This window comes from Halichoerus grypus, chromosome 5 (genome assembly GCF_964656455.1).
Source record: "Halichoerus grypus chromosome 5, mHalGry1.hap1.1, whole genome shotgun sequence".
NCBI classification, from domain to species: Eukaryota; Metazoa; Chordata; class Mammalia; order Carnivora; family Phocidae; genus Halichoerus; species Halichoerus grypus.
Window position 1 is genome coordinate 39512460 of NC_135716.1, and position 22417 is coordinate 39534876.

General features: G+C 44.8%; 1 protein-coding gene across 2 annotated transcripts in view; it reads right to left on the bottom strand.

The window, feature by feature from the left end:
* PTDSS1 (phosphatidylserine synthase 1) overlaps window positions 1–22417 on the bottom strand; it is a 62773-nt gene that overhangs the window by 39929 nt on the left and 427 nt on the right. The window contains exon 2 of one of the 2 annotated variants that reach the window (XM_036096127.2): window positions 12682–12773. The exons of the other annotated variant lie outside the window; for it this stretch is intronic. Within the exon in view, the coding sequence (XP_035952020.1) occupies window positions 12682–12773 (92 nt within the window). The remainder of the gene's footprint in view (window positions 1–12681; window positions 12774–22417) is intronic. 2 annotated transcript variants of the gene reach the window in all.

Here is a 22417-nt window from a genome sequence, read left to right on the forward strand (position 1 = left end):
CATACTGAAGTTAAACAAGTGAAATCTCCCAGCCCAGCTACAGAGAGTGTGAGTGTGTGTGTGTGGGAGCGAGTGAGAGAGAGAGAGAGAGAGAGAGAGAGAGAGAGAGAGAGAATGCGGGAAGAGTTCTTCAAACATACTGAAGTTTAACAAGTGAAATCTCCCAGCCCAGCTAGAGAGTGTGAGTGTATGTGAGTGTGTGTGTGTGTGTGTATGTGTGTGTGGGCGCAAGTGAGAGAGAGAGAGAACGCGAGCGCTCTGGGAATTAAACAGGAGAAACACTGCTTTGAGAACACGTGAAGTGGGGTATGAAACTGAAAATAAATCCTTTGAGCACTGGAATGTGCTAGTGCAGTAGCTTTTGATCATGAACTGTGGTAACAAAACACCTCTGACATGGCAACCCCGACCAGACACACAGACGCAGCTTCTGCACCATGAAAACAGGCTTCACAGGACGAAACTTACTCTGACTACAAGTGACCCACCAATACTTTCTCTTCTTGTTTATCTCTTTAAAAAAAAAAAAAAAAAGTAGAAGCAAGCAAACAAGCCAGCCAGGCCTTGATCTACTAAACCGACTCACCATCAACGGAAGGGTTACAGTTCACGAATACTGAACAGTGCTCTCGTGGGCACTTGACCTATTCGGGGCTGCCCGCCCCTGTGGAACAGCCTACCTACATACTCCTGGAGGATTTCCAACAGCAGAATCCCACATCTCCCAGGGAGATGCGGGAGCTGGCTGCCCAGCTCCCTTCCTAAACGGGGCTTAGTTCTTCAGTGGCACCTGTGCCAGACTTGATCTCAGGAGCCGGCGATACAGACCTAAGGGTGACGAGCTCCCCTCCACCTCTCCCTCTCCCTCTGCCTGGACCAGCATGGACAGTAGGGGGGAGATGGCACTGGTGATCGGGGCAGTTCCCTGCAGAGGTGACAGTGGGACAGACTATAGCCAGTGCTCACTGGGGTTTCCTCATTAGACCAGTTCTGGGTGACCTGCCAGTTCCTAGAAGCTTAGCCTGGGACCCAGCCTCCTAGTCCCCCCTGGAGTCCTCCAGCCGACATCCTATAAGTCTTTTCAATCAGTAATCAGCTTCTGTTGCTGGCAACCTGGAATCCTGTCTGAAGGAAACATTACATTGTAATTTTTATTCTGGAACTCATCCTCAATCACCCACCTCATCTTAAAAAGACGACTTTGAAACATATTTTAACTGCTTTCTTTTGATGGATCAGGTTCTTATTAGGAAAATCAGTATCCCCTGCCATCCAAATCTAGTCGGTTCCTGAGCTTAGACAGAGGCAGCTCAGAAGGTGAGTGAGGTTCGTGCGGGCCTCCGCTCTATCCAAATTAATAGGGTGTCTGAGTTTTGGAATGGCAAGGAGTGAGAGCTCAGATTGAGGGATTTAAATAAAGCGTCTCCAAATCCATTCCATTTCTGAGTTCTGGTAGCAAAGGCTCAAGACAGCAAGGAATAACTGTATTCTTCCTAACCGGCTGCTTTTTTCTCAGAAAGGCACAGTGAAGCATAGAAACCAGGGTCCCCTTCCAGCTAACAACACGGCTAACTTTCTTCAAGTCCCTGGAAAACGGACAGCTAAAATGGTCATCTTCTAATTTCCTCTTCCCAACACCCTCTCCACTGCTGCTGGTCACCACGAGTGGGTTCTGGTTACTGCGGCTGCCTGGCATGCAAGTTATCACTTCACCCAAATCACCACATTCACCTTTTAGACAGAACATGGGACCCCGGCTTTCTCTAGGCTTCCTCTCACGAGGTGAAACTCTAAAACGGTACGATTATTTGGCTTGCAACACAATTCCATGCCCAATCACATAAGTCGGGTTATTCTCAAGATCAATCACAATTATAATAGTACTTTGCTGGGCACTTAGTGCGTAGCAGATGGGGGGGAGACCCCCCCCCGTTGTCTCCTAATTGTCATGACAGCTGGGTGGTGAGAAGGTATCATCACTCCCACTCTACAGCTCAGGACACGGAGGCACAGGTACTTGCCCAGGGTCACACAGCCCACAGGACCCCAACTCTGGTCTGAGAGCACTTTGTGCTTTCTGATCCCCTCAGTCAGGCCTGGGCTGGCTCAGGAGGACAAAGCAGGGGCGGTGGGTGGGGAGACATTGAGGGTTTCAACCAGGGCTGTCTCAGGGCCAGGAGAACGAGGGGAGAGAAGTAAGCTAATGAGTGGTGTTTACAGACGCTGCCATGTGGAACAGGTAAGCAAGGTCAGGAAGGACAAGGGGCAGGATGGGGAACTGATGAAGGTCCCTCGTATCAACTAATAGAAGGGCCCCCAAAGTCATCTTCAGCCTACGATGACTTGAAGAGCAGCCTTCTGAAAACAGAACTCAGCTCTCTCTTCTCACTCCATGCAGCGTGTCCAGCGTAAATAAGAGGATAGGGTGGTCGAGGAGTTTGGGGTTGACGGGGCCTTGCGGCTCTTCCTTAACCTGACACGGAGCTGCTTCAGCCTCGGGGTATTTCTCTCCATTGGTCTGTGATGCCTGCGACAGGCACATGTTGTTCCAGACTCTGGATGAGAATTTTCCTCTTACTACAGTGCAGTTTGCTGTTTGTTCTAAGTCTTGTCTTGACTTCTCCCTATTGAATCTTTTCCTCTTTTCTCCACATTTCACACTTACAATTCATAATATCGCACCACGTTTCTGAAAAAATACATTTTTTTATTATGTTCAGTTAGCCTTCATATAGTACATCATTAGTTTTTGATGTAGTGTTCAACAGTTTTTTTTTTTAAAGATTTTATTTATTTATTTGAGAGAGTGAGAGAGAGAGACAGAGCACAAGAGGGGGGAGTGGGAGAGGGAGAAGCAGACTCCCTGCTGAGCAGGTAGCCCGATGCGGGACTCGATCCCGGGACTCCAGGATCATGACCTGAGCCGAAGGCAGTCGCTTAACCAACTGAGCCACCCAGGCGCCCCACAAATACAGTTTTTTAATATGTCCTTTAGGGGCGCCTGGGGGGCTCAGTCATTAAGCATCTGCCTTCAGCTCAGGTCATGATCTCAGGGGCCTGGGATCGAGTCCCGCATCAGTCTCCCTGCTCAGCGGGGAGCCTGCTTCTCCCTCTCCCTCAGTCCCTCCCCCTGCTTGTACTCTCTCTCCCTCTCAAATAAATGAAATTTAAAAAAAAATTAAAATGTCCTTTAGCTTTGCAAATCGAAATGTACTGGATGGATCCGAGAAAGGCTTCAGAAATCTGATGTGGTGAGTTTCAGAGAACAAGCTGCTCTACCCTGAACCACGTAGGTGGGAAGCGTTGGTGTCTTTTGCTACAATAGGTGTAGTTAAGGCCCTGGAATGTAAGGTGAGACTTTCAGCAGCTACTTGCAAAACCCATTCCAGGCTTTATTTCAGTCATCACATCTGCCCACTCCTTTCCGAAAAGGCACTCTAAATGTTTTGGTGAGGTATTTCAAGGAGTACACTCTAGCAGCATTACTCACTAAGATTACCTACTTTACCATCAAAGCCGGGAATACTGCTGAAAATACTATTTGTATTATTTTGCGTTTTAAAAAAACATGGAGGATGAGGCTGGTGTGTTTTTCCCTTATTACAAACCCTGACGCTGATGCTCACCACATCACCCACCCTTGCCTGCTCCAGTCAGGTCAGCTTTGGGGCCGTGCTTCCTGCAGCTCTCCTCTGCCAGGGCATGTTAGCGCTGCCACGGTCTTCCCCGAACATTCACGCTATCTCCATGCTTTCCCCACAGATCCCACTTGTCAGCGGACTACTTCGTCAGTGGGCAAGTCCGGGCAGGGCACCTTCTCCTCCTCTGCTCCGTGTTATGGTCTGGAAGGTAGGGGGCACTCCATCTCAGGGTCTGCGTCTTCTCTAGGCTTTATTTCTTTTCCTTTTTAATTTAATTCTATTTTATTATGTTATGTTAGTCACCATACATTACATCATTAGTTTTTGATGTAGTGATCCACGCTTCACTGTTTGCGTATAACACCCAGTGCTCCATGCAGTACGTGCCCTCCTTAATACCCATCACCAGGCTAACCCATCCCCCCACCCCCCTCCCCTCTAGAACCCTCAGTTTGTTTCTCAGAGTCCATAGTCTCTCATGGTTCGTCTCTCCCTCCGATTCCCGCCCCTTTCATTTTTCCCTTCCTTCTCCTAATGTCCTCCATGCTATTCCTTATGTTCCACAAATGAGTGAAATCATATGATAATTGGCTTTCTCTGCTTGACTTATTTCACTTAGCACAATCTCCTCCAGTCCCATCCATGTTGATGTAAGAGTTGGGTATTCATCCTTTCTGATGGCTGAGTAAAATTCCATTGTATATATGGACCACATCTTCTTTATCCATTCATCTGTTGAAGGGCATCTTGGCTCTTTCCACATTTCTGACTTGATAAAACGTGCCTACAAGAGCTACTCTTCTAGATCACGTGGGAGGTATGGGGAAGGGCTTCTCCAGGAGGTGACGAACCAGTGCTGTTTGGTTCTGGGTTGTGACTTCTTCCCGGGGCCACGCTCAAACGTGGCTTGGTTTACTTTATCAGTCCCTCCATCTAGGACACGTAATTTTCAATCAGATATTAAGAATGAGTTTGATTTCAAAGGAAACAGAAATCAAATGGCTTTGCCATAAGAAGAGCTAGCACTTCAAAAACTACCTCAGAGGGGCACCTGGGTGGCTCAGTTATTAAGGAATTGACTTCCGCTCAGGTCATGGTCCCAGGGTCCTGGGATTGAGCCCGGCATCGGGCTCCCTGCTCAGCAGGAAGCCTGCTTCTCCCTCTCCCACTCCCTCTACTTGTGTTCCCTTTCTCACTGTCTCTCTCTCTCTTTGTCAAATACATAAATAAAAAAAATCTTAAAAAAAAAAAACTACCTCAGAAATGAGAACATAAGATAGCACACAAAAAATAAGAATAAAAAAAAAATTAAAAAAGAAAATAAGATCACAGCTCCACTCGCCAGCAGCCTGTTAGGATTCCCATGAATAACTAAGTTCAAGGGACCGAACCTTAGGGAAGTAGTTGCGTCTCCAAGAGCTATGGGCCTGTGCCCTCTTCGTCTGCTTCTTCTCTTGATTATCACTGTTTTTCAGCTTTAATGAGGTATATTGACAAAGATTATTATTATTTGCGATTTTAAATTCCTCTAGGAAAAACCTAGAAAAGGTGAGTAAAATGATCTTTAAGCAAATTTCAAACCTAAGAAAGAATTTTTTTTTTTTAAAGAAAAAGTAGTGGAGCAGGAAACAGGATGAGAGGAGGACAAGAATTTTGTTTCAAATTTAGGGGGCAGTGAATCTTCTGTATCACCTTCAAACCTCAAGGAGATGTGATTAACACTATCTTAGCTCAGAGAAGTCAAATGAGGCCAAAAGGACAAACCGAAGGATGAATTCAGGAAAATCAAGAAATACTAGTATTTCACTCTCCTCAAAATACCTTAAAGAAGTGCTGAATGGCATTCCTCTTGCAGACAAGGATTAGGAAAGAGAGGGCTGATTCTGTGAACCTTCTTCTGGGCAGACTCATGACTTGATCCCACAAATACTTATTGAGAGGCCCTGTGGGCCAGGCACTGGGGGTACAGAAAAGGCTTGGGCGGTTTGGGGAGAGTGGGGTACAAGGGGAAGGAATGGTTCAAGGAAGCCCCCAGAAGCTGGAAAAGCACACCTGAAGGTCACCTGTTGAAAGAAATCTCACAGCCAAACAGGTTTTTAAATTTCACTGCAGTGATAGAGTGATACAGTTATAATTACACCCGAATGATACACCGGTATAGTTAAAATCACACTTCTGCTGGAGTGCCAGTTGCTATAATGAGATGGAGGAAGCATTTAAAAAAAAAAAATTTAAGGGAGGGGCGCCTGGGGTGGCTCAGTCGGTTAAGCATCTGCCTTCGGCTCAGGTCATGATCCCACAGTCCCGGGATTGAGCCCCGTGTCGGGCTCCCAGCTCGGCAGGGAGCCTGCTTCTCCCTCTCCCTCTGCCTGCCACTCCACTCCCCCTGGTTGTGCTCTCTGTCAAATAAATAAAATCTTTAAAAAAAAAAAAAAATTTAAGGGAACTGGTAGAAAAAGAAAAGAGGGCAGGAAAGAAGCAGCATGGTGTAGATATCAGGTCCTGCTTCTCTGGCCTCACCCCAGGGTCTCTCCCTCCACATCTGCTCACAGGCCTGAAGGAAGGAATTCTAGAACCTACCCCAGTCACCCACCCTGGGGATGAAATTCTGTTTGGGTGTCCACTGCTCTCCCAGATAACTCAGTGGTAAAATCTAAGCCAATGCAAGCAATCCTTTCTCTCTCTCTTTTTTTTTAAAGATTTATTTACTTATTTGACAGAGAGAGAGATAGCGAGAGAGGGAACACAAGCAGGGGTAGTGGGAGAGGGAGAAGCAGGCTTCCCACGTAGCAGGGAGCCCGATGCTGGGCTCGATCCCAGGACCTTGGGACCATGACCTGAGCCGAAGGCAGATGCTTAACGACTGAGCCACCCAGGCGCCCCTCCTTTTTCTCTTTTAGTCTTCTGGTCAGTGAAGATCTATCATGTGCCCACTTGTTTGGGCACTATAAATTCCTGTCCTCAGGTCTGGATGGAGAAGAGGCACAGGGCCCAATTCTGGTCAAAGAGAAGTGAGGACAAGCGTGCTGGAGGGTTTCTAGCAAGGGTTTCTTCACCCTTAAAAAGATCGAAGAAGTGCCCTCCTCCTCCTTTGGACACTGCCCGAGACCATCTGTCCAGCACTGCATCGGCTCTCACGGGACCATTAGGGTAGCAGCGCACAGCACCCACAGGCTGAGGATGGAGCAGCAGAAAAAGGCAAAGAGCCTGAGTCTTCACATGTCACCGAGCAGCTAAATTAGCCAACCCTGGAACCCTCTATCTCAGAACTTCCTGACATTCGGGAAAGTAAACATTCCCTTTATTCTTCAAGCCATTTTGAAATGGGTTTCCTCTTACTTGTGGCCAAAAGCATCCTGACTGTTATAAAACCCTATGGAGAAAGTTAAGGGCTTCCTTGGTTATTTAGACTCTATAAAAAGCATCACGGGGCCCCTGCTTCCTGAAGGAGTTGACTGATTCTACCACCTAGCACAGATGAGCTCACACAATCGAATTTAGGCGTACACTCAAACACACTGGGCAGCCTTTGCGAGGTCAAGGGTAAACGCGTTCGAAGTTGCCAAAACAGAGCCATTCTGGGAATGCCATCCACTGCAGGCACTCCCCCAAAACTGCCTTTCAAGGAGAAGGCTAATGTTGGGCTCTGTTTCTCCCATCCATTTTCATTACTTAATTCGAGACTATGTGCCAAGGGTGGGGGTGAACAGAAAATGAGGTGACAAGACTGGAACAAGAAGAGGCATGTATACTCTGCTCAGAGAAGCAGCCGCCCAGCATCGGGGCCCCTGCGAAGGCCTGAAGTCTGAGTGCTGGCTCTGGAAGTGGACAGCCACATAGCTCGGGAGTGCCCTTCCCCAGGGGCCTGGCCAGCTGCCCCATCATCCACGCTGGCACCTTCTGAAGCCACCCCTAATTTTAAAATATTCAATAATAACATTCTTTACTGTGGAAAACTTAGTTTTACTAATCATATGTAAAGTGTGGACAAAGGGATCTTTAGAAAACAAGGAGGACACAATGTGCTTGCTATGCACACACGGCTTTAAGAGAATCCCTCTAACTAGGTGCTGGCCTAAGTCCTACATGTTCTGCCTGCAGGGGAGTGGTGTGGGTGCAGGCACACACAGAGATGGCAGGGGAAGGATGTGGTGGGAAGAGACAGGATGAAAGAGAGAGAAGGAGGGATGCCTGGGTGGCTCGGTCAGTTAAGCGTCTGCCTTCAGCTCAGGTCTTGATCACGGGGTACTGGGTTTGAGCCCCTGCATCGGGCTCTCTGCTCAGCAGGGAGTTTGTTCCTCCCTCTGCCTGCCGCTCCCCCTGCTTGTGCTCTCTCTATCTCACTCTCTCTGACAAATAAATAAATAAAATCTTAAAAAAAAAAAAAAAAAGAGAGAGCGAGAGAGATTGAGAGAGAGAAGGTAGGCTCTGGGTGATATGCTACTCTCTCTGGTCACAGATGACATCTGGGCAATGAAGGATGGACACAACCACCCACGAGGTACAGACCAACTAAGACCCTAAGATTATATTCCTGGGGAAAAAGAAAAGCCAGACAGATAGAGAGGAACAGAAGAAAAAGGAGACGAAAACATACACAAAGACAGAGATAAAAACACATCACGATGGACCTAATAAGAAAAATATCCAGAACAAGTCAGACTAAAGGAAGATGCCGGAGCTGAGGTCCTCCCACCAGGCTGACATGGAGCGGCTGGGTGACCTTTCAGGGATGAATGAGGGCGGAGCATCTCAGCTTTCACAGCTGTAAACTGAGCAGGCTGAATGAACCCCATAGGCCTATGGGTCCTCCCCACTTTGTATGTATCACGAAGTCCACAAGCCAGGACAAAAAAAAGCATAAAACAAACTTAGCTCTTATCTTCCCAGAAGGAAAGCAATAGCGCAGTCCCACAATGAGAGACTGAGTGGGTTAAGTGGACTTTGAAGATTAGAAGACTTCATTAGGGAACAGAAGAAAAAGCAGCAGAAAGCACGTAAAATGTTACGTCCGACAGACCTCATCCCCCAGCCTTCAGGGCCCTGGGTGCCTACAGGAAACCATCTGCTAATGAAGCCCCGAGCCCAGCTCCTGCTAAAGCCTCACGGAAGGGATGGCTATAAAATCATAAAATCATGGCTATTGAGTGACTAATTTTTGAGACATCTCAGACTTCCAAAATGGCACTGGAAAAAGAAAAAGCAAGTTTAAAAGGAAAAAAACAAAGGCAGAAAAGAAATCTTCAGAGCCAAGAAGTCACCTCTGAGAACTCAGCGACAGTTAACACGCAGCCAAGAAAAGCTGAAGGTTTGCAGAGCAGACCTGACACCCCTGGACTGGCCAGTTCCCTAAGCACCCAGCATGCCTTGACTGATGTTTAAAAAAAAAAAGGGGGTAGTAGGACAGGGACAGACTAGATAAGAAGTAAGAATAAAGGGCACAGAGCAATAATGGTCATGTCACTGCCTGATGACACAGGAGTAAGCAGCAGACTCTCACAGGTCGGAACGGTAAAGGGAGGAGTGCCCGTGACCACCCCTTCACCTGTCACCTGCTCACCCTCCTTCCAGGCTCAGCGTCTCCTCGCTTTGGCCTGTACTTTTATGCCACCTTTGGAGGAAAAGGCCAGGTTCCAGAGCTCAAGTGGACGACCTACAGACTCGGGTGGTTCCTGTGCATTGCATGCTTTATGCTGCAAGTGGCCACTTAGCTGTCCTACAACATGGGGCCCTTGAAAGAAAGGATGGGCTGTGTAACGTCCAAGCTCTCCTCTTAACCAAAAATTCTGAACTCTGAGGTTCTGTGTATTGGAAGAGTGAGGGAAAAGAAAGTTGGCAAATAGCCAAAGAAGTGGTTTGACATCAGGGACTTTTCCTAGAAAATTCTATAGTAGGGTCAATACCCTCTCATTCCATGACCTAGCCATACCATGGACATCTAATCATCCTCCTTCAAAATTGTGCATTACTAAAGCTCTCAATCATCATGGAAAGGCCAAACTATGTTTGTCATATCTGCATAAGTTTGCAGGTGTTATAGACCGAATGTTTGTGTTGCCTGCCAAGATTCATTATGTGATAATCCTAACTCCTACAGTGAAGACTTCTCTTGGACCTTACAGGACTGGACCATAGAGCTACTTGGCTATGAACATTTGGTATTCTTTAAGACACAGGAAGAAGGATCTCAAAGGCAATTGGGAGATTATCTGAGCTGTCATTTCCACCACAAGCCTTAGAGTGCATGGGCCACTGGGTGGGTGGAGAGTGGGGAGAGTATCTCCACCTGAGTTTCAAAAGGCAAGATCAACACCCAGCAGAGCCATGGGGGCAGGCCAAACTCCAGGTGGGCAGAGCTATGGAAACAGACTATTATTACCCCAGTAGGTCTGGAAGGCAGAGCACTGAGCCAAAGAGGACTGATTATTCTTTTTTTTTTTTAAGTAAACTCTACCCACCACATAGAGCTGGAACTCACGACACCGAGATCAAGTCACATGCTCTACCGACTGAGCCAGTCAGGCACTCCCAGGATTGGTTATTCTTGACCCTTAAAGTCTCATCCAGTTTGCCTTCCTGGTTTTGAACTTGCTTGGGACTTGTCACCCTCCCTTCTTTCCTATTTCTCCCTTTTGGAATGGGAGTGTCTGTCCTGTGCCTGTCCCACTACCAGACTTCGTAAGCACATGTTTGGTTTCATAGGTGCACAGCTGGAGAGGAATTTGCCACAAGATGATCTTGTGTTATTTAAGCCATCCGGTCTGTGGTATTCTGTTAGCAGCCTGCACTGACTGAGACAGCAGGTCTTCACATCTTGAAAGGTTTCCACGAAATATTTAATCTAGAAGCTTGAGTGGTTGGAGAGTTAAACTCAGCTGTCAAATAACTTGGTTATCTAAAACAATTCATTCTCTGAAGGATTCAGTCATGGTTTTACTGGTTGGATTCCTACACTCCCAGCAAAAATCACGTAGTGCTACATAAGATTAAGCAAAAATACAGAACAAAATGCCATTGCCATCATCTTGGAAAGACTGAAGGCCTGTAAATCACTGATACTGTGATTTACAATAAGAACTATAGATTTGGTCTTTGTGCCCTTTTCTGGCGCAGAGCTCCTAAAGCCCTTGCAATTTCAAGTGATGAGAATAATGAATATTTTTTGCTATGTTAATGAGACCTGAGGAAAGTACCTAAGGATGGGGCTGGTTGCCAGTGGGGACAAACATGTGATTAGAGAGTTGAAACTTTCAGTCCCACCCCCAAGACTTCCAGGGAAGGGTGAGAGGCTGGAGGTTGAGTTCATTTCCCAATAGCCAATGATGCAATCAATTATGCCTATGTAAATGAGGCCTCCAAAAAAACCAAAAGGATGGGGTTTGGGGAGCTTCTGGGTTGGTGAACACTTTCTGACGCCAGAAGAGTGACACGCTGGAGAGTGCATGGAAGCTCCTAGTCCCTTCCCACGTACCTTATCCTATGCATCTCTTCATCTGACTGTTGATGAGTACCCTTTGTAATAAACTGGCACTGTCATCTAGTGAGTAAACGCATTTCCTGCATCCTGTGAGCCACTATAGTAAATTAATCGAACCCAAGGAGGGGTCATGGGAACCCCTGATTTATAACCATTTGGTCAGAAGCACAGGTGAAAACCTGAACATGCAATTGGCATCTGCAGTGGGGGGCCATCCTGTGAGCCCTTAACCTGTGGGATCTGATGCTAACTCTGGGTAGACAGTCTCAGAATTGAGTTGAACTGTAGGGCCGCCAGCTGGTGTCCAAAAATTGCTTACTGGTGGGGGAATACCCCCATCCCTGCTGCTACTTGCCTCCCCCAACACACATAATTTGGAATTCGTATTAGAACTTTGTTATCATGGTAGATTTCCAAGTAGCAAAGAGTAGCATTCACAACGGGCTTCTTATATTACACATTACATTCTACTGAATAGATGGGAGGATAGAGAAGAAACACACCCTCAAGTATGATGTTTAAACCCGATTACAGCCCTTGGAGCATAATGCATAGGTAAGACTAAAAAATTTCAAAATATCTTAAGAGTAAAAAACACAGGATATAAAAAGGAAGTGTTTAGAAATGGTTACAGGGAATAAGTAGAGAATATTCTAGGGAGAAGTTACTGAAAAGGAATAAGAAAAAACAAAGCAAGGGACAATTCAGAGGAAAGGGATGAATCTTAAGTATGGCAGCTTTTATTTTATTTTTAAAGATTTTATTTTATTTGACAGAGAGAGCAAGAGAGAGTGAGCACAAGCAGGGGGAGCGGCAGAGGGAGAGGGAGAAGCAGACCCCCCACTGAGCAGGGAGCCTGATGCGGGGCTTGATCCCAGGACCCTGGGATCATGACCTGAGCTGAAGGCAGACGCTTAACTGACTGAGCCACCCAGGTATCCCCTTTAAAAAAAAACAAAAACCAAAAAACAAAGACTTTTCCTCACTCTATAATCATGATGGGGGATAAAATTCACAGTAATGATTGTCTTTTTTTCACCTGATGATGAAAATTCATATCCCAAATGCATGATCAGCAACATTTACTGTGATTAAAGATCACCTGGGACAACACATTATTTAAGTAATATTCATACAGCATTGACCCTGTCCTTAGCAAAAAGGACTAAATAATAATTGAGTATTTTATGACTCAGCTGATATAGCAAAAATAGCAACCAGAACAACAGCTGACACTTACTGAGAGCTTACAATTTGTCAGTCACTATTCAGAGAATTTAACATGTATTAATTTAGTGAACCTTTCAACAGTACCTACCTGACAATCTCCATTTACAGAAGAGAGAGACTCAAGCACCTGGGAAGAAGCTGGGGGACTTCCCCAGGGCCACCAAGCTAGCCAGTGGCGGAATGGGCAGTTTGCCTCCATAGCCTGTGCCCTAACCACCAGATTAGGTTTTTATTCCCATTTTCTGGTTTCACCTTCTAGAGGGCATACCTCCCAAAAAACACCAAAAGGGTACAATGCACAGGAGAAATGTGGTAAAGCATGACATCACTTACCATTGGGAAAAGCTAACACACTGATGATAAGGAAGAAGAAAATGACAGAGAGGATGCCCCTCCAGATGTTGTCCTCTGGGACAGAGTCATCCCTGAAAACAGAAAAGAAAACACGGAGTATTCATTTTCAGACCTAAACAGTCAATCCAGAAGGCATAGGAGTTCCATGTTCTAAATACCGGGGACTGTTAACTTCATTTTGCAAGCAAAGTCTTTACACACGCTACTTACTCCTCACTATCCTTTCCTAAAATAACACAACCTTATACTAAAGTCCAGTCTTACAAGAAATGCAGTTGGCAACCCTACATACCGACACACATTCCACTGAGACAAAACATCTGAGAATCACTCTTCTTTATAAATTAAAAAAAAAAAAAAAAAAAAAAAAACCCAGGATGTCAAAAGGTAAGGTTTATTTTGGAGAAATGCCTTTTGATTTCAATAATCACTAAAGATGACCTTTATGATGTACACTGTGGCAAAGAAATCTTTTGAAGTCAGAAAGAAAGCATAAGATTATAATGAAGAAGAGCACAATGCAATGAGATTATCAATTCTTAAAAACGGGCAGTTGGCCATCTAAGGGATGAAAGAAAAGGGCAAAATGTTGGGTAATAAGAAAGCACCAGAAAACAATATTAAAAGAAAAATCATGAGAAAACAGAATACAAGATTTACGGTCAGACCAGAAGCAAAAGCCCTATAAAGAAAGGGGATGAGTTTCCTCCCTCTGTGCCTGGTCATTTCTATTGCTGTATTTATCTCTTCCATAACCCTAGTAACTGAAATGATTCCATTTATTAGTTGGTATGTTGTCTGTCTTCAATATAGAAAGTAAACTCCTGGGGCACCTGGGTGGCTCAGTCAGTTAAGTGTCCGACTCTTTATTTCAGCTCAGGTCATGATCCCAGGGTCATGAGATCGAGCCCCGTATCGGGCTCCGTGCTGGGCATGGGGCTTGCTTAGGATTCTCTCTCTACTCCTTCTTCTGCCCCCACTCCCCTGCCCTGCCAAAACAAAACAAAACAAAAGAATATATAGAAAGTAAACTCCTGAAGGCAGGGCATTATTCACTCATTGTATCCTCAAAGGCTGGCACAGAATAAGCCCTCAGTGGATATTTGTGGACTGATTACTGATTACAAAGAAAATCTATTGTATAAAACCATGTAAAATTTCCCAAATGGAAATTTTCTCAACATTGATGGCAGAGAAAAATTAGGTTCTGACAGTTTATATTAAAAAAAAAAGGGAAGTCTCGGGCGCCTGGGTGGCTCAGTTGGTTAAGCGACTGCCTTCGGCTCAGGTCATGATCCTGGAGTCCCGGGATCGAGTCCCACGTCGGGCTCCCTGCTCAGCAGGGAGTCTGCTTCTCTCTCTGACCCTCCCTCCTCTCATGCTCTCTCTCTCTCTCTCATTCTCTCTCTCAAATAAATAAATAAAATCTTTAAAAAAAAAAAAAAAAGGGAAGTCTAGTAGCATACTTGGGGCTCAAGAGAATCAAACAAAGGAGGGAAAACAGAAGTCTCACACAGTAAGATTTTCTGAATTATTGATAATTATTAAGAAGCTCGAGAGAGGGAAGTCCAGAGTTTTCAGTTTAAAAACGTGCAGGATGAGTAGAGAGAAAACAGGAGAAAAGAATGGAAGGAGATATTTAGACATAATGAGACTAGTAGCAATAAATTCAAAAGTGATTTTTGGAAGTTGGGTTTATCTGTGCAAGGACTGCAGCGAAAGAGCTTTCAAAAGACAGATATTAAATTAAGATTAAACATTACTGAAGGAAAAGAAAAGAGGTCAAAAAAAACCTTACAGGAAAATCAAGTTAACATATAAAAAAAATCTAGAACATCAGAATACATGAAGAGGTGTGGAATGAAACGGTAATCAATTACCCAATTAAAGACTAGGTCCTGGGGTATTGGGCTTCAAAAAGAGAAGTTAATTTAGATGCCAACTTCTGTTCATGCTAACTTTCTGTACCCAATTAAATGATTTCCAGATTTATAACAGGACTGAACATAAGGTTCCGAGGTAAGAGATCATACAGATCCCATTCCTTAAATCATCATCTGGCCCAACAGCACTAACACTAATGCTGGACAAACAATGCTTCACTGTTAACTTCATAGATCTGCTTATAAAACCAAACCACCCAATCAGACGGACTTCCTCTTGCAGCAAAGTGTAATCATATTTTAATGTACACCCCAACAGTTTAACATCTGCCCAGAAGTTATGAACATGGACGGCCCTAAAAATGCTAGCCCAATCATTTACTAGGGTACTTGCCATGGCCTTTGGCTTAGGGAAGCCCTATATCCAATTTCCAAGACGAGCTTTTATTGAAGAATGGCTACACACAGGGACTGGGGGAACACAACGTCCTCATTCAGGCCAACATCACACTACCGATACCAGTAACAATAATGACAATAATAACAGCTCCCCCTTTATCAAGTATTTACTGTGTACCAGGCACTGGACAGGCAGTTTCGAAACATCATCTCTAATTGTCACAACCCATCTGTGAAATGGGGTACTATCAACCATATTTTACAAATGAGGTAACAAAGGCTCAGAAAGGTTACATAATTCTAATTTGCCCAAGCCTATAATTGTAAGAAGTTGCAGAGTTCCCATTTGAAACCAGGTCTGCTAGACTCTGAAGATGATGAGCCAAGCTGCCTCCTAAAAAAATTATGTCATCCTAAATCTATCTGACTCATGTTAGATGCACAGGGATGGTATAAGAGAGTTTGACAGGGCACACATAAAAGCAAGGCTGAAATAAATTAACTGTTGCCTGGGAAAAGAAGGTTGATACTGTAACTCATACTTTTTACTAAAAATATATTCTAGATGATTGGAAGAAGTAAAAAAACAAACAAACAAAACAACAAAAAAAACAAAACCAAAACCCAAAAACCAAAAATCAAAAACCCAAAAAAGCTCTGGAAGAAACAATGGATGAATTAAAAAACCAAAAACAAAACACACCAATTCCAGGGCACACCACCCTGCCAACTCTCCTGGTTCTGACAACCTTGACCACAGCCCTGACTTCTCCCCAAGGCCTACTGCCGCCATCGGCCACAAATGTCTCAACCTCTGGTGCTCTGGACTTGCCAAGCAACTTCCGCAACTGGCATTTTCTTTGCACAGCCCCCCAGTTCTGTGGAGGAGTATTATCTTGACTTGGAGGAGGAAGGAGATAAAGCTCTTGCTTTCTCTGGCCCACAGTTACACACAAATAAGAGGCTGAGTGGAAGTAGGAGCCAGGGCTTCTGGAACATTGGCTCTAGGTCAAGACTGCTACATTTACCAAAATGATACAGACAGACAAGCTGGGGGGGGGCATGGGTGTGGGGGGGGGGGGAGTAGGCCAAGTCCTTTTCCCTCTCTGCCAAATTTAGGAGGTGCTCCGGAAGCATGTGGGGGTAGCCCTGACTACATACAGTGAAAATACTGAATGGGCAGATTACAAAAAACCGTAATTTAACCTCCAGAGGGCACACATTCCATCTCATTCCTCTGAGGTACCTCGGGCGCCCAGCACAATCCTTGGCCCACAGCAGGCCTTCTCAAAACAGTGGGTGCCAGAATGAGCGAGACGCTATGGCTGAGTGGGCCCAGCGACTCAGGTCACGTGAGGGTGAACCACAGCCTGAGCCCACGGAGTCCACTAACAGTGGCTTTCCTGTCCCGGTGGGGATGGCCAGTCAAATATTCAAACACTTCAACTCCTTCTGTCAAATGCTGTTTCAACCAGTATAAGGAACTAACTGCCCAGAGAACAGAGAATGTCCTAAAAGCAGGAAAGGTATAAAGGAAAGCCCTGAACTAAAAAAGTCTGCACTCAGAAAAAATTTTAGACTCCGATTCTGTGTCAGTTTAGTGTCTGACTAGAGGCAGGCAGTGGGCGAGGCCGACTTCAAGAAACCGAAGCACGCTCCACGCAGTCACTCACATGTCACCTCAACAAGGCTTCCTCCCTGGGGCCAGGCAGAAAGGAACCTTTTACCAGGACTCCTAAGGCTGCTAAGTAGGTTGTCCTCCCTCCCCCCATCTTCTCCTACCCGTCCCTTTAATAGGAGTCCTTGAAATTGAGACACACAGGTAGGGTCATGTTGATAAGGCCGGTCCCTGTTAAGGATCCTCTCTCCCAATGGAAAACCTAGTCCCAGGTTACAAGGTGGAGCGGTGTTAACTAGCTTTGGTATTGTCTTTAAAGACTACATTCATTTCATTTTACAGTAAGTTATAATCCTTGTTGAGAATTATAACTTAGATCTATCAATGAAAGGAGAAGAGTGATATTTTTTTAAAGTTCTTATTGGATAAATGATTTCCTGTATTTGATTCATTTAGCATTTACTGGGTGTGTATCCTGGGATGATGAAGGTATTTGGCCTCAAAAAATTGATATAGTAACAAATACTATAATGCCAATAAGAGACACACAATAATAAAAGATATTTGGAAGTATATAAACATGTCTTCCTCAAACAATCGAGAAAGGTGTCCGGGAAGGCGCCCATCCAGGTGGACTGTGCAGGATGCCATGGGCTCGTGGGTAGACAGGAGGCACCGGGAGGTGCTCTCTAGCAGCAGAGGGCCGCCAGCCTGGCACTGGGTGTGGGGTCGGTGAGCCAGCTGGGCCTGCTCTGTGCCCTGTGTGCAGGTGTCGGGGGTGGGGGACAAGGCTAGAGAAGGAAAACTCCTCCACAATGAAAGACCTCAGAGTCCAGCCAGCATTCCCTACAGGTGATGAGGATGCAGTGACAGACTGTATGCAGGGACAGATGGGGTCACAACTTTGTCTTAGAAGGTCATGAGGGCAGCGGTGTGGACAGGTGCGAGGGAGGTGGAATAAAGGTTTGGGAGCATACTATCCCAAAGGATAAGGGGATTGCTGAGCCAAGGCCTGGGCCTGGGCAGAAGAGAAGAGCTCTGAGAGCTGTAAAGACCCAGTGAGACCTGGGGAAGATAAACTAGGTCTACTCCAGGTGAGCAGACACCTGGACCGTTGAATAGCTGAACTGAATTAAACGGGATACCAGGGCCAGGGGCTCAGAAAGCAGTTGTGGCTGACTGGATAAGACCTGGTTTCTGGATTCAATGAGACTGAAAACCTGCTAACTTCCCTACAAAAATCTGAGGCTACAGAAATTATTATCACAAGACTAACTATATTACCCTCGGTAACAGAATTATAGCTAAAATGCTAAACACCAGGTAGCAATTGGTAGGCATGCAATCTCTCTGAGGTAAGGCAGCATTTAAACCAAATAAACATCGGAAGTCACCCAGGAACCTATTTCCTACAGAAGACCCCAAAGAAATATAGGATTCATTTTCCCCTCCAATAAGCTTATAATCGTATTAGGGACCTAAAACACCAGACGTAAATATAAGAAAGGATATAGAAGATGCTTACTGAAATCCAAGGAGAAATATGATTCAAATAGGAAGTGGGGAAGAGAAACGTGAAGATCACTCGTAACTGGACCTCATCAGAGGGCACCACCTGACAGTGTACTCTGTTCCCTGCCCCCACCCCACCAGGGCTGGTTTAACCCCAGCACACAGCCGCTGTGGACCATCACTTAATAGAGCTGGTGTCAGGGAACAAGGACATCCAGGCCTTCTGTTAATGGGAGAGAAAGAACATGATGTATACAAAGGAAACAGAACCAAGACAACTGAATCAGCAGTATCAGGAGACATTTTCTAATGGGATTTATATGGGCTAAAGGGGAAAGAATGGGGAAAGTTGGCAGGTCTCCATGAGGGAGGTGACAAAGAAGGCAGAACTAAGTAAGGCTCAGGGACCTGATAAAGAACGGGAGCTCCAAGTCTACTCAGGGAAATGAAATAAAAACCATTCTTAACAAGTAAATAAGAACAAATCAACCAAAAGTCTGTCCATGTCCCTGCCCTCCTCTGTCTCCTGAGTCTCCTATCAAGGAGAAAGCCAGCACAGACAGACTAGGAAGCACTCAGGGACAGCAAGCTGCAGGAAGGCAATCTCTTCTGGGGTAAGTGAGGACTGGATGAGGTTCTCGGACAGGCACTCCTGGAGAGGTGGATTCCATGGTTTTATTGCTGAGTGCCTCTTAAGGAAAGGGTGGGCTGCTGTGAATGGGATTTAGTAGATTTGGGTGTTTTCAAATCTGATGTTTGAGTTTTTGCCATGAGGGCCATTCACTATGTCCAAGTTTGCCAATCTCTGAAAGCAGAATAAATATGAAACACCTCAGTAATTATACTCTAAACTCGAGACAAAGGTTCTCCCTGCTCCATTTTGGCTGAACAAGCTTCCAAGACCTATGCCAAAGCATTTATCTTATAAGAAGACTTATTCTAAAACGTGGCAAAATGAGCTTGGGAGAATGATTCGATGGCATCTGGTTTATTTTTAATGATAGTGAAAGAGACAGGAGATTTAAACACTATGATTTAACAGTGAGTTGGCCTAGTTGCTATTTAACAAAAGAACTACTTGACAAATCCAAACCTGTCTCAGACTTCTGTGTGTGGTATCTAATCCTACACGATCCTAAATTCTTGCTGTGTCTCTGCAGTATGTGACAGGACCCAGCTACTGTTGCTCACCTACTGGTCATACAGCACCCCAAAAGTATTCGATCTCCTGTTCTCTTACATCACTAGTCTTTGAAAAACACACTTTTTTACTGTTACTGAAGGAACTGCACTGAACAGTCATCCAACTAAAATCCTGTTATAAAGTAAGTATAAGGTACTGGAGACAATCATTACAAAAGAGCAGAGAATGAATAATTTTCATTTAAGAAGTCGCTACTTTCAATCTTTATGGAGAAAGAGCGATCACTGTCATGTCCCACTTTAAAGGGTCACAAATCATTACAAAAAATGAGTAAGAGGTAGTAAGTACCAACTGCACTAATGGTGCTTATGATTTTATAGAAGGTGAAACTTGTTATTAATGAGTTCTTCAACAGATGGTTTCTCTTTATGAAATTATTGGAAGAAATAAAATGATTATTATTTTTGGAAAAGACCATAGGCTGAGGTTCAGATTATGCCTTTTCTATTACTTTTGACAAGCTATTAAAATTCATATTCTCCCCTGCTCGGCAGGGAGTCTGCTTCTCCCTCTGACCCTCCTCCCTCTCATGCTGTCTCTCATTCTCTCTCAAATAAATAAATAAAATCTTTAAAAAATAAAAAATAAAAAAATAAAATTCATATTCTCTGCTGCAGTTTATCGACTGCTTTGGCAGAATATGCTGTAAAAGGGAAATTACAGAAGAACGTGACTTTCTGTAATAGAAAAGAGGAAGAGAGATCTATTCTTAGAGGGCCTAGAATAATATTAAAGATAAAAGGCTGGAACAAACCGCTCATTCTTTTTCTCATTGTTTAGAATAAAATACCATAATTACTTTTCTTATTTCCAAAGAGACTCTTGCACTAATTCCGTCATTGTCAACCCACACAGGAGATGAAGTTAAACCGAAATTAATACTAAACAGACATGTATGTTATCCAAGCAAAGCAATGTTCATTATTTCAACGCCTTCATCCTTTTTCTCAATAATAGAGCATACTTCCTCCTCGCTCCTTGACAAATATAATTTAGAAGACATTAGCATACAATGAAACGATGTAACAGTTATGGCTAATGTTTACTGAGCACTTACTGTGTGGCATGCACTGATCTAAACACAGATTCTCTAAAAAAATGAACTAAATCCTCATGACAGATAATCCTATGGGGAATTAATAGATATTTCCATTTTACATATAAATAAGGAAACTGAGGCTTAGCAAAATTAAGTGGCCACACTGCTATTAAGTGGTAAAATCGGATGACATAATGAATGAAGTATTTGAGAGTAACCATGATTAGGGACAAGAATGAGTTTTCTCCCAGGCTAGAAATATGTTCTTGGTTGGATACTATGGAAAGGTCTGGTCTTATCCCACTGCATAGAATTAGCAGAAGACTTTACAATCATAGTAGCTGTATCCCTCAATCATTAAGAGTAATCGTTACATATGCTTTATAGTTTTAGGTAGATGTATGCAAACAGATAAACACAAAACAAGACCCAAGAGTCAAATGGATTGTGGAGGTCAGAAACAAGTGTGATGTGGGAAGATATTTAGTTTTATGAAAATCTGAAAGATTGCAGTGATTCCCAATGGAGGCACCCCTGGCACCTGCGTGTGTGCAAGTGTGCATGTGTATGTATGTGGATATCCTGCAGGTGTATGTGCACACACAAGCATTTATATAGCGGACAGTTCATTCTTCATCGTACAGTGCCGTCCCGTGTGTCCTAACACATCTAGCGTCCTTAATCTCCACCCACTAAATACCATAAGTGCCAATGCTTGTGACCACTCAATACACTTCTGCACATTTTCTGCTGACCTGGAACAAGAACCATTGATTGCTGGATAAAAATACTGAGAGAAGTAACTGACGTTAATTGTGCATTGTGAATGAGGTACTCTGCTAAGTGCATTCACACATATTCATTTATTACTCATAAACCCGTATAAGGTAAGTACATATTTTATCTCCATTTTACAAGTGTGGATCCTGAGGCTCAGAGAAAGGTTGAGGAACTCAACCATGGACACACAGACACTTGAAGCCAACAGTCTGGCTCCAAAACTACACTTCTCTGGGTTGATCTTTTAAGCCATAAGAGTGTGGTAGGCATGCCTTTCCTTTAAAGAGGTTCAGTCAGAAAATATAAATCCTTGTTAAGTAGGACCCATAGTGTGTATGTCATTATGAACCTGGGATGGAATATTTCCCTGGGTTGGAGGTGAGCGGCCACATGTTCAGTGACTAGTTATATGATGTAGGTATCAAGAGTTGGGCTGGAGAGCTCCTATGCACAAGTATATATTAGAACAGCTTTGAGCAACTGTGTGTGTGTGTGTGTGTGTGTGTGCGTGTGTTTTCGGGGAGAAAAGAGTTGTACTATGCTGAGGTTTATGTGTTTTATTTATCACTCCCACAGCATTTACTATGCACCAGGCACTGCTACAATTGCTTGACAATACCTCATTGTGTAGCAATGTACAAGAGGTGATAGGTAGCAGCTGCGCTGGAAGGGGAAAGGTCAGCTTTGATACAGATCTACATCATTTGTGTTGTGGTCCTGTTTGAGGCTGGGGGAAGGGTTCTGCTAGATGGTTTGTGTGCCACGCATACCAGAGGTGCTGCATGGGAAAGACTGTGTAGTGCAACTTCCATGTGCATTTTGTGCATGGCCGGTAGTGAATACTGGAAGAGATCCAAAGGAAGGGGTCCTGGTTGTGCCCTGGGCCTGTGTATGGTGCGTGAAAACGCTGTGGACCGGGGTGCTTTCAGCGTGTAGCGGTATGTGCTGAAAGTGGTGCATAGGAGATGATTCATACGGTGTGCTCGGTAGGGACGGGGGCTGGAGAAGAGGGGGGCGCGTCGTGATGTGTGTGGGGAGCGATGCTCAGTACGACAGGAGAGGTGGGCATCGCGCTAGGTGACCCGCGAGTGCTCCTGATGTGGCCCGAAGCGCTGTATAGGAGGTAGTATAGGGTGGGGGTTGAGGGTGGGGGTTGGAGAGTAGGGGCGAACGCCAGTCCAGAAGCGCTGTAGGGCAGGAAGCTAGGTGTGCTGTGAGACACCGCGCCGGTGGAGGAGCTGATGGGCGGTGGGTCTGCGAGTGTGTGCGTGGAACAGCCA